The sequence below is a fragment of the Balaenoptera physalus genome (assembly GCF_965194825.1).
Source record: "Balaenoptera physalus genome assembly, chromosome: 5".
Lineage (NCBI taxonomy): Eukaryota > Metazoa > Chordata > Mammalia > Artiodactyla > Balaenopteridae > Balaenoptera > Balaenoptera physalus.
The window spans coordinates 31,772,167-31,799,768 of NC_138884.1; the positions used below are offsets into that span (position 1 = coordinate 31,772,167).

Sequence of the window (27,602 nt, forward strand, 5' to 3'; positions counted from 1 at the left end):
CGTTTTGTTTATAGCATTACAAATTTGAAATAGAAGTAAAGTATAAATTTTAAGCTGATGAGGGTATGTGTGTAGGAGAAAAAGGAATCAAGTCCTGGCATACTAGTTTTCTTCTTTTTCCTCTCCATTGAATGGCAAGAATATTGAGAATTCATGCAAAGTTCCAAACCAAGTTCCCATAGCAGCACTTAAATAATGTCTGTACACCATTTCCAATTAGAACTAGTTTGTAATGCAAAGCACTTTATGCCTTTATAATACGAGTTACTTAAGTGATTTCAATTTTTTGTGTCGATTATCGTCGCTATGGAAACAATCTCTTGCTAAGAAAGACTTCGTCTTCACACATTTAAGCAAAATCCAAAACTGGATTTAAAGGTCCGAGACTGCTTGTTTTATTTATTTATTTGTATTTAATTATTCAAATTCAGGACATTTCTTGAGTATGTATAGACATTACTTTCGCAGTGAATTCCAGTTTCTTATGCCTTCAAGTTCTTTTTTAACATTTCTGCCTAAAAGAAATCCTGGTTAAAATATCCCTTCCAGTGTTGCTTTTTCCTTTGCGGGAGTGGGGGAGGGAGAACTGGTGGTGTTTGCTTTCTGTTAGAAAAGAGCCCCAGCGCTTTCCACCTTGACTCCGGGCGCCAACTTCGCCTTCAGGCAAACCAGGATTCTGGGATTAGAGCGCTCTGGCGCGGTGGGGCTTTTCGGTCCTCGCGGGCTGCCGTAGTCATGGAAAGCAATGATTGGCTGAGACAGAAAAGCGCCGCCGCCTCGGCGATTTCAGTTTCAGTTTCGCCTGGTTGGTCGGCTGAGGCCGGGCTTGTGGGGTGCCCGGAGTCGGGGTGCCGATTCCGGCCGCGAGGTGAGCCACGCGGCCGCGCGGGCAGTCCGAGGTCTCAGTGTTCCGTCGCCCCGGGCAGGGTTCGTGAGCGGCACCCCTGGGCCGGGCCGGGCCTGCAGCCCCTGGAGGGCCCGGGAGCGAGCGGGAGCGAGCGCGGACTCTGGAGCCTGCGGGTGGCGGGTCCCCGCGCTCACGCTCGGTCCTCGGCGCCTGTCGTGCCCGGGAGATCTGGGACCGCCGGCGCCGGGCTTCCCGAGCTCGGTCCTGAGAACCCCACCCCGAGGGCAGCTTAGATCGCGCGGGGAGGAACGGCATCGGCCGGGCCCCACGAGGTGGCTTCCGAGACCGCTCATGGTGGTCGAAGTACGCTGGGAAGCCCCACATGAGCCCGGGGATTCGGCGGGAAAGCGGACCCGAACACAGGGCCAGGCTTTGCCTGGAATTGCCTGGCCTCCGCTGCATCGGGGTGGCTGCGTCTGACTCCCAGGAATTAAGGGCTGGACTAGCCCACCTTCCCGAGTTGTCAGGTTGGGGATGCCCACAGTTGCATGGTGTTAAGTCCTGTCACCACGGCTTTTGTGAGCAGGCGTGTGCGCGCGCGGTCAGCCCGTATTTTCGTTTAAGGTGTCTAGAACTGGGATGATGCAGATAATCTTGAGAGTGATTTGGTGTGTCCTTTCCCTATCCCTTATTAATACAAGACGGTTATAGAAAAAATGGAAATACAGAAACGTTTAGTGAAGAAAATAACTTTGATGGCACCCTTCCGCCTACAGTCTCTGTTCTGGGCTAGTTTGTATTTGAGCTAAGGCTGTACCCATTTTATCACTTAACAGTGTATTTAGTTTTTCACTTTCATTTAGAAATCATTCCTAAATATAATTTCTAATTTTGTACTTTCTTTTGATTGGCTGCCTAAATCATCATTGTGTAGGTCGTATCCATTATTTAACCATTTCCCGGCTGTGGGGCATTTAGGATGTTTGTGAATTTTTGCTTCATTTTAGTATACCAGGTAATACTTTGATAAACACTTTTAAAAAAAATATTTCAGATGATTAACTTGGACTGATTCTGAGGAGTGAAATTATTAGAATAGATGCTGTGATCTTGTGGGGTCTTTTTTAGGTCTTCATACACATGGCCAGATTGTTTGCCAAAAAAAGTTTTAGTAGTTTCCATCATTCACGTTTGTGCCTTTTTCACCAAAAGTAATTCTTTTCTAGGATATCAACTGGCAAGGCTGAGCCTCTTTGGATTTTTTTTTTTTTTATATATAGTGGTATGTGGCAATTCCACTTGCTTGAATTTTGTGCAGGATTCTTCAGGGGATGTTATTGTGTGTGTGTATTTGTATTATTGGAGTTACTGCATAGGCCCTGACTGAATGTTAGAGCAGGATGATCCCTTAAGCGATCGTCTGGCATAACTCCCTTATTTTGCAGGTGAGGAACCTGGGGCCTGAGAGGTGAAATGATGAGTTATCCAAGGCACACAACTAATTAAGTAGCAGAGCTGGGATTAGAACTCAGGGTTCCCACATCCCAAGTGAGTACTCGTTATGCTGCCAACAGGTGGTCTCTCACTGAACTGTGACATACGTAGTATTAGAATTTTAAAAGATGTTTACATCACTTGGATTATTCAACAGTTTATTTTTTTATTGAAGTGTAGTTGACTTACAATATTGTGTTAGTTTCAGGTGTACAGCAAAAGTGATTCAGCTATGTATATATAATTTGTATCTATATATAATATGTATATATATATTTTTTCATATTCTACGGTTTCAGATTTAGGCCAGGTAACAGAGATTGTAATCATCTGAGTGATCTGTAGCACTGAAAAATGGGAAAAGTGACGTTTTCATGGTCAGGACTAGCAATTCATTATTTGGAATGGCAATCCCGTCAAGATTTTTTTTGACAGTTGTTTTCATATTCTTTATATGTTGGAATAAAATATCTAATAAGTTATGATTTATACTCTGTCATGTGGTTAGAACTTAGCTGTTGGTTCTCATTTGTTAGCCCTTGAAGGTTTTTTAAAAACTCGTTGCCTTAAGATCAGAGAACAATGGTTTTAGGGCTTATAACAGAGTTTCTCAACCTCAGCTGACATCCTTTGTTGTGGAGGACCTCCGTCCTATGCTGTGTAGAGTGTTAAGCCGAATCCCTGGCCTCTACCTACTAGATATCAGTGGCACCACTCTCCGCAGTCAAGAGAATCCAAAATGTCTTCAGACATTTCTGAATGTCCCTGAGGGTGGGGTTTAAAATCGCTGCTGGTGGAGAACCACTTGCTTATGGAAATTATTTGCGGAACTTTATACAACATAAATTACAGTGCTCCTTACCTAGAGTGTCTGACTGGGAGTTGGCTTCAGGAATCTGCATTTAACAAGCCACCTGTGTTGATTCGGATGCAGCTGGTTCTTGGACAACACAGAAACATTTCTGTTTTCTCCATCTTACTTTAATTTGGTGGTCAGTAATAGAGATATTACTAGGTTATAGCTGTTTACTTGCTTGGATGATGCCGTCGTCATCACTGTGCCCATAGCTGGGAGAGGAGGGGAAGGGACAGGGCTTTTCCTTGGCACTGCCCTTAAGTGCTGCTTCCTCAGGCCTGGGCAGTGTGCTTAGGTACCAGGGTTACTAAATGAGTAACACGTTTTCCTTGTCCCCGAGAAGCTTAGAACCCCGTGTGGGAGACTGGTCAGCAAACAGGAAAACTGCAGAACAGCCCGCCCAGGGCAATGACTGCGAGTGGAGAGAGGTGCTCTGGGCGCGCAGAGGGCCAACTCAGCGTGGCCCCTGGGAGAGAGGGGAGGCAGGTAGCCCCCTGTGGGTGGGGAAGAGGGATTGGTCTGAAGCCTTCAGAAGAGGGCTGTCTCGGAAGGGAGATATACAGAGAGCTGTGTTTCTCCGTGTCTGATGCCCTCTCTGACAATGACGTGTTAGTCTACAGCTGTGTTTACTTGGGTTGTAGTGTTGGGTTTCATTGCAGTTTTTTCCTTTTCAATTTTTTTCACCCTAAACTGTAAATACTTCAAGAGTAGGTGAAAGTTTACAGTGAACATTGCCAAGAAACAAGGATTTGCATGTCTCCTTGTATATTTCTTTCTGTTTGACCATTTTTAAATATCGTCACAGGCTAATTTACAGTGCTTTGTCACTTTTGGTGTTTCCTCCCCCCCCCCCCCCCGCCCCAAGTACTGCTACTCTCCAAATAGATCTCTCACTGTCTCTATGGCCATTCCCCAGGTTTAACACCTATTCAAAAGGGCAGCTGTACCTCTGAAAGGGCTTCGGCTTTGGGGTCAAGCCTTAGTTCTGTGCACCCCCTCTCAGGGTTGCTATGTGAATTGCTGAGGAATGTAGTGTGGCCTGGCACATAGTGGATGAATAAAATTTGGTTCTTTTTTCCTCCCCATTCTTCTAATTAAAAAAATCTCTGCAAGGTAGTAGGCAGATATTCTTGTGCCAGACCTCTCAGTAGCTTCTACCAGAAAATATACTGCTTTTGACTTAATAGCCATTTATGAAAATAGGTCATTTAAAAGCCTGAGTAGGAGTCAGGGAAGGGAGAGGAGGCCTAGAGGGTGATTATGGCTTTAATTTTGAAGAGAAGTTTTATCAAGGTGACCCTGAAGCAAGAAAGCCTTTTTCCTCTTATATGTTTATGGTTCGAGAGGCTTTTTTCTTCCTTCAGAAACAGAACTGTTCCTTCTGCCTTATCCAATTTAAAAGATGAAAACTTAAACTTACGTGAGCCAAGTCGGGAAAATTGTGGTGTCGAGACCAATTGACTCATACAAAATGGATTTATGGGCGAGTCATTAAGTAACAGGGAGTACCATGGAAGCCTAATGAAGATGAATGTAAAAGATATGCTCTCCTAAAGTAATGGATAAAATGTGTTTGAAGCAACCATCCTCTTTCCAAATAACTTAAAACAAAATTTTTTTTCAAGAGATTTAGCACAATGTCAATGTTCTAGAGAGTAAATGAGAAGCTTGGTACTAGTCTCTCCTTTCACATGGCTTCCAGTCTTTTGAGGGAGAAAAGACTCCTATTTAAAAAAAGTAAAGCATATAAAAGAGAGTAAATAGTGACAGGTAACCAAATGGGAAACTCTGACGCCAGAACTCAGTGAGAGGGCCTGTCTCCAATCTGCAAGCATGCAAGTCTCTGCTTCAGACTTTCCTAGGGTCCCCATCACTGACACAAGTATTTCCCTTGCTTACCAGTTCATAGGCGTCTTCTAGGCTTTTGCAAACAGATTCTAGGTCCTGCCCCAGAACTACCGAATGAGGATCTCCAAGTGATGCCGATGATTCACTTTTGGGAAACGGGCCTAGAGGCTCACGGCTGCGCGCTCTCAGCCTGACTTGCTCTGCTCCCTTGATGGTGGCCCTGCTCCCTTCTGCAGCTGTTTGTCCTCCTTGCCTAGGAAGCATTTTCCCCTCAAACCCAAACGCTGTCTAATGCCTTTGCTAAGATTTATCTCCTTTCAGGCTGGTGGACTCCTTTTCCTCCATACTCAGCTCAGGTTCACCTCCCGAAACCTTTCTTTCATCTCCAAGGCCTGATCTAAGCCACTCTTCCGTGTGTGCTGTTCTCTGCATCATTTTATCCAAATGCATACAGCTTTTTAAAGACTTCTCCATTTGTATGTTTCTGTCCCCTTTGGAGTGTCAACTCTGAGGGCCCAAGGCCATGTCTTATGGGTGTTACATCCCCAGCCTAAGTGCCTGACAGGTAGGTGCTGCGTAAAAATTTGAAGCGTTGAGTGCCTTCAGGAAGAGACTGATGTTAATTGGGGTAGAGATGAGACTTCATGGCAGAGGCATGATCTTTGATGAGTTTAGAAGAAGAATATGTCCATGCTTTTTTAAAAGGTGAGGAAAGATAGTATTAGTAACATTTTAAAAATAACTAATATCATCAGTTAAGCAACTATCAGTCTAGGTTTGTATTCTTTTATCTGTCTTTAACTTTTTTCTTTTTTCTAAAAAATGGAAAATTTTATTTGAGCCAAATTTGAGGATCCTAACCCAGGAAGAGCATCTCAGAAACTTTCAGAACTGTTCTCTGTCATTAACTTTTTTTTTTTTTTAACATCTTTATTGCAGTATAATTGCTTTTCAATGGTGTGTTAGTTTCTGCTTTATAGCAAAGTGAATCAGCTATACATATACATATATCCCCATATTTCCTCCCTCTTGTGTCTCCCTCCCACCCTCCCTATCCCATCCCTCTAGGTGGTCACAAAGCACCGAGCTGATCTCCCTGTGCTATGCGCCTGCTTCGCACTAGCTATCTCTTTTATATTGGTAGTATATATAAGTCCATGCCACTCTCTCACTTCGTCCCAGCTTACCCTTCCCCCTCCCCGTATCCTCAAGTCCATTCTCTACGTCTGCATCTTTATTCCTGTTCTGCCCCTAGGTTCTTCAGAACCAATTTTTTTTTTTAGATTCCATATATATGTGTTAGCATACAGCATTTGTTTTTCTCTTTCTGACTTACTTCACTCTGTATGACAGACTCTTAAGTCCATACACCTCACTACAAATGGCTCAATTTCGTTTCTTTTTATGGCTGAGTAATATTCCATTGTATACATGTACCACATCTTCTTTATCCATTCAGCTGTTGATGGACACTTAGGTTGCTTTCATGTCCTGGCTATTGTAAATAGTGCTGCAATGAACATTGTGGTACATGACTCTTTCTGAATTATGGTTTTCTCAGGGTATATGCCCAGTAGTGGGATTGCTGGGGCATATGGTAGTTCTATTTGTAGTTTTTTAAGGAACCTCCATACTGTTCTCCATAGTAGCTGTATCAATTTACATTCCCACCAGCAGTGCAAGAGGGTTCCCTTTTCTCCACACCCTCTACAGTATTTATTCTTTGTAGATTTTTTGATGATGGCCATTCTGACTGGTGTGAGGTAATTCCTCATTGTAGTTTTGATTTGCATTTCTCTAGTGATTACTGATGTTGAGCATCCTTTCATGTGTTTGTTGGCAAACTGTATATCTTTGCAGAAATGTCTGTTTAGGTCTTCTGCTCATTTTTGAATGGGTTGTTTGTTCTTTTGATATTGAGCTGCATGAGCTTCTTCTATATTTTGGAGATTAATTCTTTGTCAGTTGCTTCATTTGCAAATATTTTCTCCCATTCTGAGGGTTGTCTTTTTGTCTTGTTTATGGTTTCCTCTGCTGTGGAAAAGCTTTTAAGTTTCATTAGGTCCTATTTGTTTATTTTTGCTTTTATTTTCATTTCTCTAGGAGGTGGGTCAAAAGGATCTTGCTGTGATTTATGTCATAGAGTGTTCTGCCTATATTTTCCTCTAAGAGTTTTATAGTGTCTGCCCTTATTACATTTAGGTCTTTAATCCATTTTGAGTTTATTTTTGTGTATGGTGTTAGGGAGTGTTCTAATTTCATTCTTTTACATGTAGCTGTACAGTTTTCCCAGCACCACTTATTGAAGAGGCTGTCTTTTCTCCATTGTATATTCTCGCCTCCTTTATCAAAAATAAGGTGACCATATGTGTGTGGGTTTACCTCTGGGCTTCCTATCCTGTTCCATTGATTTATATTTCTGTTTTTGTGCCAGTACCATACTGTCTTGATTACTGTAGCTTTGTAGTATAGTCTGAAGTCAGGGAGCCTGATTCCACCAGCTCTGTTTTTCTTTCTCAAGATTGCTTTGGCTGTTCGGGGTATTTTGTGTTTCCATAGAAATTGTGAAATTTTTTGTTCTAGTTCTGTGAAAAATGCCATTGGTAGGTTGATAGGGATTGCATTGAATCTATAGATTGCTTTGGGTAGTATAGTCATTTTCACAATGTTATTTCTTCCAATCCAAGAACATGGTATAACTCTACAACTGTTTAATTTCTTTCATCAGTGTTTTATAGTTTTCTGCATACAGGTCTTTTGTCTCCTTAGGTAGGTTTATTCCTAGGTATTTTTTTCTTTTTGTTGCAGTGGTAAATGAGAGTGTTTCCTTAATTTCTCTTTCAGATATTTCATCATTAGTGTATAGGAATGCAAGAGATTTCTGTGCATTAATTTTGTATCCTGCAACTTTACCAAATTCATTGATTAGCTCTAGTAGTTTTCTGGTAGAGTCTTTAGGATTCTCTTTGTACAGTGTCATGTCATCTGCAGACAGTGACAGCTTTACTTCTTTGCCGATTTGGATTCCTTTTATTTCTTTTTCTTCTCTGATTGCTGTGGCTAAAACTTCCAACACTATGTTGAATAATAGTGGTGAGAGTGGGCAACCTTGTCTTGTTCCTGATCTTAGTGGAAATGGTTTCAGTTTTTCACCATTGAGAACGATGTTGGCTGTGGGTTTGTCATATATGGCCTTTATTATGTTGAGGTAAGTTCCCTCTATACCTGCTTTCTGGTGAGTTTTTATCATAAATGTGTTGAATTTTGTCAAAAGATTTTTCTGCATCTATTGAGATGATCATATGATTTTCCTCCTTCAGTTTGTTAATATGGTGTATCACATTGGTTGATTTGAGTATATTAAAGAATCCTTGCATCCCTGGGATAAACCCCACTTGATCATGATGTATGATCCTTTTACTGTGCTGTTGGATTCTGTTTGCTCGCATTTGTTGAGTATATTTGCATCTATGTTCATCAGTGATATTGGCCTGTATTTTCTTTCTTTGTGACATCTTTGTCTGGTTTTGGTATCAGGGTAATGGTGACCTTGTAGAATGATTTTGGGAGTGTTCCTCCCTCTGCTATATTTTGGAAGAGTTTGAGAAGGTTAGGTGTTAGCTCTTCTCTAAATGTTTGATAGAATTCGCCTGTGAAGACATCTGTTCCTGGGCTTTTGTTTGCTGGAAGATTTTTAATCACAGTCTCAATTTGAGTGCTTGTGATTGGTCTGTTTATATTTTCTATTTCTTCCTCGTTCAGTCTCAGAAGGTTGTGTTTTTCTAAGAATTTGTCCATTTCTTCCAGGTTGTCCATTTTATTGGCATATAATTGCTTGTAGTAATCTCTCATGATCCTTTATATTTCTGCAGCGTCTGTTCTTACTTCTCCTTTTTCATTTCTAATTCTATTGATTTGAGTCTTTTCCCTTTTTTTCTTTATGAGTCTGGCTAATGGTTTATCAATTTTGTTTATCTTCTCAAAGAACCAGCTTTTAGTTTTATAGATCTTTGCTATTGTTTCCTTCATTTTTTTCCATTTATTTCTCATCTGATCTGTATGATTTCTTTCCTTCTGCTAATTTTCGGGTTTTTTTGTTCTTCTTTCTCTAATTTATTTAGGTGTAATGTTAGGTTGTTTATTTGAGATGTTTCCTGTTTGTTGAGGTAGGATTGTATTGCTATAAACTTCCCTCTTAGAACTGCTTTTGCTGCATCCCATTGGTTTTGGGTTGTTGTGTTTTCATTGTCATTTGTTTCTAGATATTTTTGATTCCCTCTCTGATTTCTTCAGTGATCTCTTGGTTATTTAGTAGTGTACTGTTTAGCTTCCATCTGTTTGTATTTTTTACGGATTTTTTCCTGTAATTGATACCTAGTCTCATAGTGTTGTGGTCGGAAAAGATACTTGATACAATTTCAGTTTTCTTAAGTTTACCAAGGCTTGATTTGTGACCCAAGATATGATCTATCCTGGAGAATGTTCCATGAGCACTTGAGAAGAAAGAGTATTCTGTTGTTTTTAGATGGAATGTCCTATAAATATCAATTAAGTCCATCTTGTTTAATGTGTCATTTAAAGCTTGTGTTTCCTTATTTTCATTTTGAATGATCTGTCCATTGGTGAGAGTGGGGTGTTAAAGTCCCCTACTATGATTGCGTTCCTGTCGATTTCCCCTTTTATCGCTGTTAGCATTTGCCTTATATATTGAGGTGCTCCTATGTTGGGTGCATAAAGATTTACAATTGTTATATCTTCTTCTTGGATTGATCCCTTGATCAGTATGAAGTGTTCTTCTTTGTCTCTTGTAATAGCCTTTATTTTAAAGTTTATTTTGTCTGATCTGAGAATTGCTACTCCAGCGTTCTTTTGATTTCCATTTGCATGGAATATCTTTTTCCATCCTCTCACTTTCAGTCTGTATGTGTCCCTAAGTCTGAAGTGGGTCTCTTGTAGACAGCATATATATAGATTTTGTTTCTGTATCCATTCAGCCAGTCTGTGTCTTTTGGTTGGAGCATTTAATCCATTTACATTTAAGGTAGTTATCAATATGTATATTCCTATTACCATTTTCTTAATTGTTTTGGGTTTGTTATTGTAGGTCTTTTCCATCTCTTGTGTTTCCTGCCTAGAGAAGTTCCTTTAGAATTTGTTGTATGGGCTTCCCTGGTGGCACGGTGGTTTAGAATCTGCCTGCCAATGCAGGGGACACGGGTTCGAGCCCTGGTCTGGGAGGATCCCACGTGCCGCGGAGCAACTAAGCCCGTGTGCCACAACTACTGAGCCTGCGAGTCTGGAGCCTGTGCTCCGCAACAAGAGAGGCCGCGATAGTGAGAGGCCCGCACACCGCGATGAAGAGTGGCCCTCACTTGCCGCAACTAGAGAAAGCCCTCGCACAGAAACAAAGACCCAACACAGCCATAAATAAATAAATAAATAAATAAATAAATAAATAAATAAATAAATAAATAAAACAAAAACAACAAAGAATTTGTTGTAAAGCTGGTTTGGTGGTGCTAAATTCTCTTAGCTTTTTCTTGTCTGTAAAGGTTTTAATTTCTCTGTCGAATCTGAATGAGATCCTTGCTGGATAGAATAATCTTGTTTGTAGTTTTTTCCTTTTCATCACTTTAAATATGTCCTGCCACTCCCTTCTGGCTTGCCGAGTTTCTGCTGAAAGATCAGCTGTTAACCTTATGGGGATTCCCTTGTATGTTATTTGTTGTTTTTCCCTTGCTGCTTTTAATATTTTTTCTTTGTATTTAATTTTTGATAGTTTGATTAATATGTGTCTTGGTGTGTTTCTCCTTGGATTTATCCTGTATGGGACTCTCTGCACTTGCTGGACTTGATTATATATTTCATTTCCCATATTAGGGAAGTTTTCAACTATAATCTCTTCAAATATTTTCTCAGTCCATTTCTTTTTCTCTTCTTCAGGACATAATTCGAATGATGATGTGTTTAATGTTGTCCCAGAGGTCTCTGAGACTGTCCTCAGTTCTTTTCATTCTTTTTTCTTTATTCTGCTCTGCAGTAGTTATTTCCACTTATTTATCCTCCAGGTCACTTAACCATTCTTCTGCCTCAGTTATTCTGCTATTGATTCCTTCTAGAGAATTTTTAATTTCATTTATTGTATTGTTCATCATTGTTTGTTTGCTCTTTAGTTCTTCTATGTCCTTGTTAAACGTTTCTTGTATTTTCTCTATTCTGTTTCCAAGATTTTGGATCATCTTTACTATCATTACTCTGAATTCTATTTCAGGTAGACTGCCTATTTCCTCTTCATTTGTTTGGTCTGCTGGGTTTTTACCTTGCTCCTTCATCTGCTGTCATTAACTTTTAACTTTGGACAAGGTAGTTAATAATAGATTTTCACATCAGAATGCATCTTAGTGGGTTTTTTAGCACAAAATAAACAACTAGTTTTCTCTCAAGTTTGTAGATGAAGAAGCTGGCACAATGGGACTTAGCATCTGATGGGAAATGAATGTAAGTCTCAGTGAATGAGTCTCTGTAGGGCCTTCAGTATGTCTCTGTAAACCTGTCCAACTACAGAACAATGCATGTTCAAGACAGAAATAAAGCACTTTGTAGATGAATGGGAAGATTTGTTTCCTTTTACTAAAGTCATTAATGGTATTGAATCTGCTACAGTATTTACTTTGTAATTTTTTTCTTGAGCTCAAAACACCATAAATAACGTTGTGTGGTCTGTGTCATGAATGAATAGTGATTGTCCTGAATAGTAGTCATAATTTCAGTTATCTGTTGAGACAGTGTAGCTAAAGAAATAAACTGGCAATTCAGTGGAAAAATTAAAATTTGCCACGCAAAATAATTATTTGATCACATTAAAAAAATCCTTCAAACCTTGAGGAGATGGAATGGATGATGGATGGACCAAATGTCAGCCCCAAATTCAAGAATAGTTTTTGAAATTTGTATTTTCTTTTGTTTAACTTGGGATGTTGACTTTTCTTGTTTAAAGAAAATTATTTTACTTAAATTACGATTATTTTTGTTTACTCATGCCCTTTAAACAAGAGTTTAAGTCCTTCTAGATTCTAAGTTCTTTAGGGTCAGAGCCTGTGTGTACATTTTAAAAATTTTCTTGCAGGGCGTGTCCATACACATAATTGTTAAACAAATGAAAAGCCAATACTCTAGCCTTCTAGTTTATCCAAACTGCTGAATCTGCATGGATTTACGTTGAGAAAATCTCCAAACAATGATCTTAAACCTGAATTCAGATCATTGAGTGGATGGACTTGGAGTGAAATAAGCAGTGCTATTTACCATAGAATGTTTAGTGAAAGTTTTGATTGAAAACAAAACAAAAAAAAAGAACTTGATTTTTTTTTTTAAATTTATTTATTTACTTTTGGCTGTGTTTGGTCTTCGCTGCTGCGTGCAAGCTTTTTCTAGTTGCAGCCAGCGGGGGCCACTCTTCACTGTGGTGCACAGGCTTCTCGTTGCGGTGGCTTCTCTTGTTGCAGCGTGTGGGCTCTAGGTGTGTGGGCTTCAGTAGTTGTGGCACGTGGGCTCAGTAGTTGTGGCTCGCGGGCTCTAGAGCACAGGCTCAGTAGTTGTGGTGCCGGGCTTAGTTGTTCTGCGGCATGTGGGATCTTCCCAGGCCAGGGCTCGAGCCTGTGTCCCCTGCATTGGCAGGCGGATTCTCAACCACTGCGCCACCAGGGAAGCCCCACAACTTGAGTTCTTGAGGAGAGTCCTTCAAGTATTGTATTCATACTAATTTTTAAATGTGAATGTTTATATGGCTACTAAATAAAATTGATGCTGAATTTGACTGAAACAGAATAATTAATTTCCAAAGTTTTTACTTAAATAACAGTTACGTTTTGTTACGTTTGTTTACCAAAGTATTTTGAGAGAGAGAACTTACAAAACAGGATGAGTTTTGAAAGGAGTGATGGGTAGCTATGTATGTCTGTGATTGATTTGGGTGTGTAATGCTCTTTCCCTATTTTAGATTCCTCGTATACTTGATTTTTAAGATTTTTTTCTTTGTTATAGAGAGTGTATATGTGCTATAATTATAATATACATAATATAATAAAAATATTTGGCTACATTAGCAGCTTTCAGGAGGCTGCATAAAGGTGTGATTAAGACATGGGTTGGCCATCTACTTACTGGCTATGTGACCTTGACCAGGATGTTTAGCCCTTTCTTTGTCTAGTTATCTGTAAAATGAGGTCAAAACAATACCTACCTCAGTGAGCTCTAAGTGGATTAATACATGTAAAGTGCTTACATAAGTGTCGGCCTGTAGTACACTCAAATATTGGCTCTCAATTATGATTATTATTCTTTCTGGAGATACTGTCTTGGCATATAGTATTTACAATCAGCTGTTGTAAATACTATATAAACATTATGTAAACAGTGGCTTTAAAACATGCCTGATTGGAACTTGAATGTTGATCCCCTCATATTTGGGCGGCACGTAATTTCATCCTTCTGGGCCTTTAATTTCATCAGCACAGTGGGGATATGAAGACCTTCTTCCCAGGGTTCTTGTAAAGATTAAATTTGATAGTATTTCTAGGGATCTTAGCAGAGCGCTCAGCATGAAGTGAGCGTTGGGTAAGTGGTGGGGGTGGTCATGGTGGTCGTGGGTATGTTGACTGCGGACACAGTGGTGACAAGTGGTTAAGAACAGGGGCTCTGGAATCACAGGGCTCTTCTGTGGCGAGGCTGTGTCTGAGGATTCTTGTGGGCCTAATGAGGTAACTTGTGTCAGACGCTTAGCATTAGCTGCCGTGCTGTGGGTGTGGTGGTGGAGTAGTGTTGGCTCTTTGCATGTGGTCCTTTGACACTTGATTTCCTACAAATACATTAAGGGCTTCCAGGCTTTTTTGTTGAATAATTAATTATTGTCTTTACCTTTATTGCTCCCTTTCAGATTTCTGATCAGGATTGTTAAAATGAGTCTGCGGAAGCAAACACCCAGTGACTTCCTGAAGCAAATCATCGGACGACCAGTTGTGGTAAAATTAAATTCTGGAGTGGATTACCGAGGTAAGATTTCCATGCTTCATCCTTACTGGTGTTCACCAAAGAAGTAAAGGTGACTTAACTGCTTTTTATTAACCTTTTTGAAGTACCCAGTAGACCAAAAAATCACTGGTTGTCAACAGTTTCTATACCCATTTCTTTTTCTACCTCTGAGATGGTTCATTTTAGAGAGACAACTCTGACAGCAGAGCGTGTGCCTCTGACTTGTGTGATCTGGGGCTTCTGTCTCCTGTCTTCGCTTTGAGATTGGTGCGCCTGCATCCCCTGGTGATAGCCAGGCTTGAGTAACCGGATACTAAAGAACTCCTTGGCCGAGCAGCATTTGTTTTTGTGGAAACAGTCAAGATTGGCAAGCAACGGGAGGAACCTTCAAGATGGCAGAGGAGTAAGACGTGCAGATCACCTTCCTCCCCACAAATACATCAAAAATACATCTACATGTGGAACAACTCCTACAGAACACCTACTGAACGCTGGCAGAAGACCTCAGACTTCCCAAAAGGCAAGAAACTCCCCACGTACCTGGCTGAGTGTCTGACAGGGTCTTGGTACTCCGGCCAGCTGTCAGACCTGAGCCTCTGAGGTGGGAAGCCGAGTTCAGGACACTGGACCACCAGAGACCTCCTGGCCCCACGTACTATCAAACAGTGAAAGCTGTCCCAGAGATCCCCATCTCAACGCTAAGACACAGCTCCACTCAACAGCTAGCAAGCTACAGTGCTGGACACCCTATGACAAACAACTAGCAAGACAGGAACACAACCCCACCCATTAGCAGAGAGGCTGCCTAAAATCATAATAAGTTCACAGACACCCCAAAGCACACCACCAGATGCGGACCTGCCCACCAGAAAGAAAAGATCCAGCCTCATCCACCAGAACACAGGCACAGGCACCAGTCCCCTCCACCAAGAAGACTACACAACCCACTGAACCAACCTTAGCCACTGGGAGCAGACACCAAAAACAACGGGAAATATGAACCTGCAGGCTGCAGTTAAGCAAAATGAGAAGACAGAGAAATACACAGCAGATGAAGGAGCAAGGTAAAAATCCACCAGACCAAACAAATGAAGAGGAAATAGGCAGTCTACCTGAAATAGAATTCAGAATAATGATGGTAAAGATGATCCAGAATCTTAGAAATAGAATGGAGAAAATACAAGAAACATTTACCAAGGATCTAGAAAAACTAAGGAGGAAACAAACAGTGATGAACAACAGAGTAAGTGAAGTTAAAAATTCTCTAGAAGGAATTAATAGCAGAATAACTGAGAAAGAAGAACAGATAAGTGAACCGTAAGATACAATAGTGGAAATAACTACTGCAGAGCAGAATAAAGAAAAAAGAATGAAAAGAATTGAGGACAGTCTCAGAGACCCCTGGGACAACATTAAACGTACCAACATTCGAATTATAGGGGTCCCAGAAGAAGAAGAGAAAAAAAAAAGGGACTGAGAAAATATTTGAAGAGGTTATAGTTGAAAACTTCCCTAATATGGGAAAGGAAATGGTTAATCAAGTCCGAGAAGCACAGAGAGTCCCATGCAGGATAAATCCAAGGAGAAACACACCAAGACACGTATTAATCAAACTATCAAAAATTAAATACAAAGGAAAAATATTAAAAGCAACAAGGGAAAAACAACAAATAACATACAAGGGAATTCCCCATAAGGTTAACAGCTGATCTTTCAGCAGAAACTCTGCAAGCCAGAAGGGAGTGGCAGGACATATTTAAAGTGATGAAAGGGAAAAAACTACAAACAAGATTACTCTATCCAGCAAGGATCTCATTCAGATTCGACGGAGAAATTAAAACCTTTACAGACAAGCAAAGGCTAAGAGAATTTAGCACCACCAAACCAGCTTTACAACAAATTCTAAAGGAACATCTCTAGGCAGGAAACACAAGAGACGGAAAAGACCTACAATAACAAACCCAAAACAGTTAAGAAAATGGGAATAGGAACATACATATCAATAACTACCTTAAATGTAAATGGATTCAATGTTCCAACCAAAAGACACAGACTGGCTGAATGGATACAAAAACAAGACCCATATACATGCTGTCTCAAGAGACCCACGTCAGACCTAGGGACACATACAGACTGAAAGTGAGAGGATGGAAAAAGATATTCCATGCAAATGGAAATCAGAAGAAAGCTGGAGTAGCAATTGTCATATCAGACAAAATAGACTTTAAAATAAAAGCTATTACAAGAGACAAAGAAGGACACTACATAATGATCAAGGGATCAATCCAAGAAGGAGATATAACAATTGTAAATCTTTATGCGCCCAACATAGGAGCACCTCAATATATAAGGCAAATGCTAACAGCCACAAAAGAGGAAATCGACAGGAACACAAGCATAGTAGGGGACTTTAACACCCCACTTTCACCAATGGACAGATCATCCAAAATGAAAATAAATAAGGAAACACAAGCTTTAAATGACACATTAAACAAGGTGGACATCATTGATATTTATAGGACATTCCATCCAAAAACAACAGAATACTCTTTCTTCTCAAGTGCTCATGGAACATTCTCCAGGATAGATCATATCTTGGGTCACAAATCAAGCCTTGGTAAATTTAAGAAAACTGAAATTGTATCAAGAATCTTTTCTGACCACAATGCTATGAGACTAGATATCAATTACAGGAAAAAAATCTGTAAAAAATACAAACAGTTGGAGGCTAAACAGTACACTACTAAATAACCAAGAGATCACTGAAGAAATCAAAGAGGGAATCAGCAAATACCTAGAAACAAATAACAGTGAAAACACAAGGACCCAAAACCTATGGGAAGCAGCAAAAGCAGTTCTAAGAGGGAAGTTCATAGCAATACAGTCCTACCTCAAAAAACAGGAAACTTCTCAAATGAACAAACTACCTCACACCTAAAGCAATTAGAGAAAGAAGAACAAAAAAACCCCCAAAATTAGCAGAAGGAAAGAAATCATACAGATCAGATGAGAAATAAATGGAAAAAAATGAAGGAAACAATAGCTAAGATCTATAAAACTAAAAGCTGGTTCTTTGAGAAGATAAACAAAATTGATAAACCATTAGCCAGACTCATAAAGAAAAAAAGGGAAAAGACTCAAATCAATAGAATTAGAAATGAAAAAGGAGAAGTAAGAACAGACACTGCAGAAATATAAAGGATCATGAGAGATTACTACAAGCAATTATATGCCAATAAAATGGACAACCTGGAAGAAATGGACAAATTCTTAGAAAAACACAACCTTCCGAGACTGAATGAGGAAGATATAGAAAATATAAACAGACCAATCACAAGCACTCAAATTGAGACTGTGATTAAAAATCTTCCAGCAAACAAAAGCCCAGGACCAGATGTCTTCACAGGCGAATTCTATCAAACATTTAGAGAAGAGCTAACACCTAACCTTCTCAAACTCTTCCAAAATATAGCAGAGGGAGGAACACTCCCAAAATCATTCTACAAGGTCACCATTACCCTGATACCAAAACCAGACAAAGATGTCACAAAGAAAGAAAATACAGGCCAATATCACTGATGAACATAGATGCAAATATACTCAACAAATGCGAGCAAACAGAATCCAACAGCACAGTAAAAGGATCATACATCATGATCAAGTGGGGTTTATCCCAGGGATGCAAGGATTCTTTAATATACTCAAATCAACCAATGTGATACACCATATTAACAAACTGAAGGAGGAAAATCATATGATCATCTCAATAGATGCAGAAAAATCTTTTGACAAAATTCAACACATTTATGATAAAAACTCACCAGAAAGCAGGTATAGAGGGAACTTACCTCAACATAATAAAGGCCATATATGACAAACCCACAGCCAACATCGTTCTCAATGGTGAAAAACTGAAACCATTTCCACTAAGATCAGGAACAAGACAAGGTTGCCCACTCTCACCACTATTATTCAACATAGTGTTGGAAGTTTTAGCCACAGCAATCAGAGAAGAAAAAGAAATAAAAGGATTCCTAATCGGCAAAGAAGAAGTAAAGCTGTCACTGTCTGCAGATGACATGATACTGTATATAGAGAATCCTAAAGACTTTACCAGAAAACTACTAGAGCTAATCAATGAATTTGGTAAAGTTGCAGGATACAAAATTAATGCACAGAAATCTCTTGCATTCCTATACACTAATAATGAAAAATCTGAAAGAGAAATTAAGGAAACACTGCCATTTACCATTGCAGCAAAAAGAATAAAATACCTAGGAATTTACCTGCCTAAGGAGACAAAAGACCTGTATGCAGAAAGCTATAAGACAGTGATGAAAGAAATTAAACAGTTGGAGAGATATACCATGTTCTTGGATTGGAAGAAATAACACTGTGAAAATGACTATACTACCCAAAGCAATGTACAGATTCAGTGCAATCCCTATCAACCTACCAATGGCATTTTTCACAGAACTAGAACAAAAAATTTCACAATTTATATGGAAACACAAAATACCCCGAATAGCAAAGCAATCTTGAGAAAGAAAAACAGAGCTGGTGGAATCAGGCTCCCTGACTTCAGACTATACTACAAAGCTACAGTAATCAAGACAGTATGGTACTGGCACAAAAACAGAAATGTAGATCAATGGAATAGGATAGAAAGCCCAGAGGTAAACCCACACACATATGGTCACCTTATTTTTATAAAGGAAGCGAGAATATACAATGGAGAAAAGACAGCCTCTTCAATAAGTGGTGCTGGGAAAACTGTACAGCTACATGTAAAAGAATGAAATTAGGACACTCCCTAACACCATACACAAAAATAAACTCAAAATGGATTAAAGACCTAAATATAAGGCCAGACACTATCAAACTCTTAGAGGAAAATATAGGCAGAACACTCTGACGTAAATCACAGCAAGATCCCTTTTGACCCACCTCCTAGAGAAATGAAAATAAAAACAAAAGTAAAGAAAGGGGACCTAATGAAACTTAAAAGCTTTTGCACAGCAAAGGAAGCCATAAACAAGACAAAAAGACAACCCTCAGAATGGGAGAAAATATTTGCAAACGAAGCAACTGACAAAGAATTAATCTCCAAAATATAGAAGAAGCTCATGCAACTCAATATCAAAAAAACAAACAACCCAATCCACAAATGGGCAGAAGACCTAAACAGACATTTCTCCAAAGAAGATATACAGATTGCCAACAAACACATGAAAGGATGCTCAACATCATTAATCATTAGAGAAATGCAAATCAAAACTACAATGAGGAATTACCTCACACCAGTCAGAATGGCCATCATCAAAAAATCTACAAAGAATAAATGCTGTAGAGGGTGTGGAGAAAAGGGAACCCTCTTGTACTGTTGGTGGGAATGTAAATTGATACAGCCACTATGGAGAACAGTATGGAGTTTCCTTAAAAAACTAAAAATAGAACTACCGTATGACCCAGCAATCCCACTATTGGGCATATACCCTGAGAAAACCATAATTCAAAAAGGGTCATGTACCACAGTGTTCATTGCAGCTCTATTTACAATAGCCAGGACATGGAAGCAACCTAAGTGTCCATCAACAGATGAATGGATAAAGAAGATGTGGGATATATATACAGTGGAATATTACTCAGCAATAAAAAGAAATGAAATTGAGTTATTTGTAGTGAGGTGGATGGACCTAGAGTTTGTCATACAGAGTGGAGTAAGTCAGAAGGAGAAAAACAAATACCATATGCTAACATATATATGGAATCTAAAAAAAAAAAAAAAAAGGGTTCTGAAGAACCTAGGGGTAAGACAGGAATAAAGATGCAGATGTAGAGAATTTAGTTGAGGCCACCAGGAGGGTGAAAGGTAAGCTGGGACAAAGTGAGAGAGTGGCATTGACATATATACACTACCAAATGTAAAATAGATAGCTAGTGGGAAGCAGCCGCATAGCACAGGGAGATCAGCTTGGTGCTTTGTGACCACCTAGAGGTGTAGGATAGGGAGGGTGGGTGGGAGATGCAAGAGGGAGGAGAAATGGCGATATATGCATATGTATAGCTGATTCACTTTGTTATACAGCAGAAACTAACACACCATTGTAAAGCAGTTATACTCTAATAAAGGTGTTAAAAAAATTTGATTGGCAAGCAACTATTTAGACAGTATCTGTTTTCAGTGTAAACTTCTCACTCATATAATATGTGGGGTATCCAAAGACACCTTTCTGGTCTTGTAGAAAATGAAATGCTCTTTTTAAGAGGCTTGACACTACTGAAACTAACTTTGTGTAAGGAATGGTATCCAATTCCATTTTTTTGAAGTAACTAAATTCCTAATCTTCCAAAATTAAGATATGTTAAATTACTGGGAATATTTCAGAGGTATGGATAATAACTAAGTGATTAGCAAAGTTTTAAAGCCTTTTTTGGCCTCTTTCCTGAATAATTCATGGTCTCTTTCCTGAGTAATGATCGAAATCTCTTGAGATTTTTCCACTTTCCACATGTGCAAACTTAATTTTATTGAGAGCTTACTGTGGGTCCAGTGTGCATGAATCACTTTAATTTTCATTTTCTCTTCACATAAATCCTTTAAGATCTCTGTTGATTATCTCCACCTAGTAAGGGAGGAGCTAGGACTCAAACTCAAGCTTGATTCAAAAGCCTTGCTAAAAAAGACTCTGCTTTTTATGTACTGCTTTAGTTTCTTGACATTAATAATGTAGCTCCAGTTTAATTTGATTTTTACAGTGGAATCAATGGATTTATACTGAATACTGAGCTATTATAACATCTCTGTGTGCCGCTTCTCACCCCTGGACTTTTGATGGGCCCAGAGGAGGTAATAGACTCGTAGAGAATATCCAGCAGCTGATTAGGGTGGCAACATGTGTTCAGTATCTTCTCAGTACCCCCTTCATTGAGGAGATCCACCAGCCTACTCTTTAGGGGAACATTTTCTATTTTTAAAGGAAATATATATATATTTAAAGAATTTTCAAAGCAAATAATGGAGAAAAGTATATAGAAGAAAGGTAAATCTTCCCCAAATTCTACCATCCAGAGATAACCACCCTTACCCATTTAGATCTGTCTCTATATAAGCATAATTTTACATAAGTGGGATCAATTGTACATGCATTCTGATTTTTTTTTTAACATTAAAGAAATTCATTCAGTTCTCTGACAACATGGAGTGTTTAATGGCTACACAGGAATACCATGAGTGGATGGACCACAGTTTTGTTTTTGTTTTTAACCAGTGTCCTATAAATGGACATTTAGGTGTTTACCAGTCTTTTTTCTATTGTAAATGACTGCTCCTCTAACATGTATCTCAAGCACTTGTCCAAGTGTCTCTTTATAATAAATTCCCTGGGGTTTGGTTTCAGGGTCAAAGAGGGTGCAGATGGCCCTCCATCAGGGCAGGTGGCTCATTCATCTCTACATTCTCATCAACCCTTGCGTTAGCCTTTAATGTCAACTTTTCCATTCTAATTGGCAACAAGTAATATCTCATTTAATTTATATTTCTTTGTTTACTAGTAAGTTTGAACAACCTTTCACATGGGTAGTAGTAACCCTAATTTTTCTCTGTTTATGATTGTCTGGTCATGGCTTCTATACTATTAAAGCAAAACGTTGTACACTATTGAGAGCATACTATAAAGAATGTGGTTAAATAAAAACAAACAAACAAGGAAACAACCCAGTTCTCTGTAGCAATTTCCCTTCAAGTTTGAAGAAACTTGTTTTCTGTTATTCATTGTAATTTAATCCCTTAGAGAAGGGAGGGGGTTGTAATCCCAACCTCCAAGAACCTTTTTCTTTAAAAAACCTTTGCTATGAGAATATTTTTATTAGAAGGGAACATTTCATTTTTAAATGCTTTTAATTAGTTTTCAAACATTTGCATATCATGTCTCAGAAGTTTCTTGCTCATTTATGATGGTGGTTTAGATATAAAGTAATACAGCAGGAATGAAACTAAAGTTGTAGCTTCAGCTTTCTTTTGATAGGAAATAATTATTATTAATTATTCACAATGCATTCTGATGCTTCGAAAGTTTGCAGCTTCTAGCAGAATTTTGTTAGCTTACTGTCTTGCACTCTCATTACACACGCACAATTTTGAAAAGAAACTTTTGTTGAGAGGATAATGGGGGCAGAGGCAGGGAGTGAGAAGCATATTAATGAAGTTGAGACTACATGGAGCTATCGACTTGGTTAATTGAATCAGATTTGTAGTATTTGTTTTTACTTAAGGTGTCTATCTAGAAAATACCACTTGAAGTTAGAGGCTCAGAGTTAATGGTTTACATATCTTCATCTTTTTTAAAAAAGGATCATCAGGTCCAATTTTGCAAAATTGATACCATCTTAACACAATTAAAAAGGTTCACTTGAACAGTTTCCTCGAAAGCTGCCTGGAATGTTTACTGTTTTTCTTATTAGTGTGGATCTGCAAATATTCTAACTGGAACAGCGCAGAGAGGGATGTGCTATAAAGCAATATGGTGCCCGTGTTCTCAAGCTGTTCCTTACTGGGAGTCACAGCTTTAAGATGTTCTTTCAGGAGCACCTGCTGTCTCCTCTTTTCCATTATTCTGACAGACTGTGGAGCCTTCCTCTTAACCTTGGAGTACATTCATCTGCTGCAGGAGATGTTGTGAAAGAACGAGATCAATCTGCCAGACCCGTATTTCACTTAGTGGCCAAAGTCAGAAATGCCACTGGGCATGAGGAGTCACGGCTAGTGATCATTTGTTCCTGCATAATCGCCCACTCCTGTCTTTAGCTCTCGAAGAATGGTATCTTACTTGGAATATTCTTACCGTGTTACTTTTGTGAAGGCTTTAAAAGTTGCCGTTGTTGCCACACATGCCATGAGGGAGGCGCCAGCCCATTGTTTTCCCTGCCAGCAGTGGGTGCTTGACGGCCTTCATGCTGTACACGTCTTAGCCTTTCATTCAGACGGGCAGAGAGCAAAGACTTTTTTTTTTTTGTGCCTCGCTGTATTGAATTTCATTTACACTGTGAGTTTTTATATTAAGCATGTAAGAGCTAGTGAGTAAAGAGACTGTCAGCTCTAAGGTGTGCCCTGTAATTTTCAACTCTGTGCTTTGTGTGTCTTCTCTTTGTCTGAATGCATCTCCAGGGGTCCTGGCTTGCCTGGATGGCTATATGAATATAGCCTTGGAGCAGACAGAGGAGTATGTAAATGGACAGCTGAAGAATAAGTACGGGGATGCATTTATCCGAGGAAACAATGGTAATAGCCCTTCACTCTACAGTTATACAGCGTCCAAAATAGGATCACCAGCATGTTCTCTAGATAATTTAAAAGTTCAGTTTTAGTTTTGCTTCGTTTTTAAATTCTTACTACATCTCAGATCTTCATTGTAGCTAGTTCTTTTTTGGGTGCTTCATGGCATTTTGGAACTAGAAATTCTCTTCTTCCCTCCCTTTGCTGGCGATAAATTGAGGGGTCTTGGTACATTGACCCAGAGCTCTGTTCTCGAATACAGTGTGTTATATTCCCCCAACACGGCCTCTCACACTGGCAGTTGGTGCTCTGAGAATGGCCACTATTTCCCTGCTACCTTTGGTTTACCTCATTTGGCAGTTAGCTTGTCTTGTTTCTCTATTAAGCATTCAAATGCTTTTTTTCTGTGGGAGATTTGTATCCTTTAGTTTGGCAAAAATGACAAAAGAGGAAATATGGTTCTGAAGTTACCCAGCTTTTTTAACAACTTATTGCTATGATTATTATGGTTACTTTCAAGTACCTGGTTTAAAAACACATTATCAGTAAAGTCATATTTGAATTTTGGGGTTGGGAGGAAGACATCAAAACTGTGGGAATTATCCCTTGATTCATCCCCACTTTTTGGTCCCATCCCCCAAATGGAGCTCTGTGACTCTTGATTCTGGGTTTTTTATTGATGTGCATTCTTTAGTTCTGGATAACTTCTTCAACCCCCGTAACACTTGGATCTCTTTGCTGTGAACTAAACATCCTGACTTTTATTGTAGTTATTCTATCTCCTGTCCTTACAATACCATATTGCTTCATATTATGTCTTCATTTTATTTTATTTAAAAATTTCTTATTAAAGTATAGTTGATTTACAGTGTTGTATTAGTTTCCGGTGTACAGCAAAGTGATTCAGTCATATATGTGTGCATATATAACTGAATATATATATTCTTTTCAGATTCTTTTCCATTATAGTTTATTGTAAGATACTGAGTATAGTTCCCTGTACTATACAGTAGGACCTTGTTGTTTATCTATTTTATGTATAGTAGTTTATATCTGCTAATCCCAAACTCCTAATTTATTCCTCCCCCCACTTCCTCTTTGGTAACCATAAGTTGGTTTTCTTTGTCTGGGAGTCTATTTCTGCTTTGTAAATAAGTTCATTTGTATCATTTTTTTAGATTCCACCTATAAGCGATATCATATGATATTAGTCTTTCTCTGTCTGACTTATTTCACTTAGTATGATAATCTCTAGGTCCATCTGTGTTGCTGCAAATGGCATTATTTTATTCTTTTTTTTAATGGCTGAGTAATATTCCATTGTATATATTTACCACATCTTCTTTATCCATTCCTCTGTCAGTGGACACCAGGGTTGCTTCTATGTCTTGGCTATTGTAAATATTGCTGCTGTGAACATTGGGGTCACATCATGTCTTTATATATATACCTTTTTAGTCCTTCCAATGTGTAGAATTTCTTTTCCTATTTTTAATATTGTTCTTATTTGACTCTTTCCATTTAATAAGAAATGTTAATGATATTTCCCCATCTCAGTACAGCTGATAACAACAGTCAGCTAGCTGCAGGTTCTGTGAGAGGTGATAGGATGCATCCTGTCATATACAGACTACATCTTGGACTTGGCCAGTTTCCTAGAGATGTTTTTACTGTCATACTGATGCTTTCCTTTATGTAACTTTTTCCATGGGGTAATCGGTGGTAGTTAGTTATCTTTAGGCTCCATAATTCACATCCTAGGCTCTTGAAGAGGATCCTGGCTTATTTGATTAATCTGTGCTATGTCCTTTAATCAGGATATCTCTTAATGCTCACTTTGCACAAACCTGTCAGAGTCTGAGTAGGCGTGGGGGGTAGGAGGGGAGGTACACCTCTGGTGAAAGCTTGCCTCTAGTGACCAAGACATTAGATGTGGTCTGATTCTCATGTACTACATATTCAGTATACCCTGAAGAGTTCATGTGGGTGGTCACGAGAGGACTAGCTGAGCAAAACTTCGGATAAACCCAAGGTTGATACTTTACAGGGAATTCAGAATAAGGACAAAATAACAGAATTCAGAATAAGGACAAAATAACAAACTCCTCACCTCTTGTTTATCCTGATGCAATTAAAGAAGTAAACAGGAAGTTTAGTGATTATATCAAGGAGATGGATGAAAATATTTATTTTTTATTTATTCTTTATTTTTAATCTGAAGTCTGGCCTGGTAGATTTACTAATTTACTTTAACCACAATCATAATTGTTATACGTAGAATTATAAAACATTCGAAGATTCCGGAGACTTTCGCATACATTTTATTTTATCCCCTTGGTTGCGATGTGCAAATCCAGTCAGATGTATAGCTAAGGTCAGAACACAGCCCTCTAAGACATCAAACCCAGGTCTAGAGTCATAAAATTGGTCTTACAATAGTTCTAGAATTTATTGTGTGGTTTGAGAATTCCTTTGAAATATGCAGAGGTGTCAGACTAAAGTCTGCTTGCTTTTAAAACTTGCTATTATGATACTTAGAAAAGTTTTTTTCAGTTTGTTCATTTTTTCTTTTCAGTGTTGTACATAAGTACACAGAAGAGGAGGATGTGAAGACACCGAGAGTACCATACTTTTCACACTTGGATATGTTTTTTATTAAGTTTTTTGGTTCTTCTGTCATATAATTTGTCCTATTTTGTCATAGTTGGTTATTTTTCACTGACATGTGAGTGAGATAAATGTATAAAATTGTGGATTTAATTGTAAAGAGTTCTTTCATATTTAAGTTTCAGTCATTTTCTTTTACCTCTATGTCAGTGAGCAGAAAGCAAAAAGAATTTTCAAAAAAGAGAAGATCTTTTTCTCCCTACATGATTTGTAACTGAAGTCTTAAACAACACCATTTGATTTGCCTGCTTTGCTTGTGGGACTGACTGGAATGATGGACGTGAGGACAATTAAAACATTTGTAGAGACGGCTTCCTCTATCCTGCTCTGCTCGCCGTACAAAACGCTTCAGGGACAATGTTCCACGAGGCATCCAGTTTCAGTCTCAGGCTGAAAAGGGTCCCTGAGACCAGATGCTCAGCCTCCGTTTCCATTCTCTCGATAGGAAATAGAATTGGGCATCTAACCGTGGCACTCGCACAAAAGGAGTGGGAATCCGAATTGAGCTGGGGGAGCGATTCTAAAGGTTCCAACCTGCTAGGTGTAGGTGTAAACGTTCCTTTTAAGCCAAGTCTGTGCGCGCTCAGCTTGCATCTCCCCCGGGCGGTTCACGCGGTGGGTTTTCTTGCTCCCTTTCTGGAGACCCGGGCACCCACGCCGTCCTCTCACTTTGTGAACACGGTGGAAAGCGAGGCCTGGAGTTAGTAAGCTCATTCAGGTTCCAGTTGCTCCGCTGTGGCTGGAAGAATTTCTCTGCGCTCTGGCTTAGGGAGGGGCTCCCGGGAAGCCTTTCTCTCCAGTCCCAGCTGGGTTTGATGTGACCTCATTCGGGAGCAGAGCACAAGCATCCACGTTGCTTGGCACGAGGCAGCCTCTCTGCGTCATGTGGCTCCTGCCAAGAGGGTTTCCCACTCTATTCGTGACGTTTCCACAGCCCTGCTGTATTCCCTGAACAGTTCACGCTTTCTCTCGGAACAACAAATATATCTGGGCACTGCGGTTGAACGAACACCAGACAATTGTGTGGCCTTCCTCCTCCGCCCCTCCCCCCTCTAGGCAGCAGTCCTGTTCCAGGAGCGCCGTGTGAGTTTCAACAGTTTCCTGGTTGAAGGATGTGCGGGCAGGATGGGGAAGGAGGGGAGGGGAGGGGCGGTGCTGGGTCTGGAGAGGCATGTGTGGTATTTTGTCTGGTTTTAGCTTAAAGATCACAGAGTAATTGGAAACAATTATTTTTTAATTAATAACTTAGGAAAGGTGAACGGAAACATTTCACAAGGTATTAGAGTGTGCACACCAAAAATAAAACTATGCTTCAATAATTTATCACTCCTTGACAGGGGCTTGAAAAGGGTCCGGTCTGTAAGTACAAATCAACAATTTGCTCTTTTATAAATGACTTCTTCTAAGGGGAAATGGATGTGCCTCCAAGTGGAGCATACGTGTTCTGATTTGTTTTGCAGAACATGGGGCTGCCAGGTTACTGCAGCCCTTCGTTTACTCACATCAGCTGCTTATAAAAGCAATTCCATTGTTACCTCCCACCGATCTGTAGCATCCGGTTTTTACTAACTTTTTCCTTGACCTCC

General features: G+C 39.4%; 1 protein-coding gene across 2 annotated transcripts; it reads left to right on the forward strand.

Annotated features, from left to right (window-relative positions):
* Positions 1–725: 725 nt before the first annotated feature.
* Positions 726–26,327, forward strand: LSM6 (LSM6 homolog, U6 small nuclear RNA and mRNA degradation associated). 2 transcript variants are annotated; one of them, XM_082463491.1, is made up of 5 exons: positions 760–868; positions 2,293–2,395; positions 13,981–14,096; positions 23,242–23,355; positions 25,925–26,327. In XM_082463491.1, exons 3-5 carry the CDS (start codon positions 14,003–14,005, stop codon positions 25,957–25,959), a joined length of 243 nt encoding a protein of 80 aa, XP_082319617.1. In that variant the 5' UTR covers positions 760–868; positions 2,293–2,395; positions 13,981–14,002; the 3' UTR covers positions 25,960–26,327. The 2 variants fall into 2 exon arrangements, with proteins under 2 accessions (XP_082319616.1, XP_082319617.1); XM_082463490.1 differs by lacking the exon at positions 2,293–2,395 and having other exon boundaries at positions 726–868.
* Positions 26,328–27,602: the final 1,275 nt, after the last annotated feature.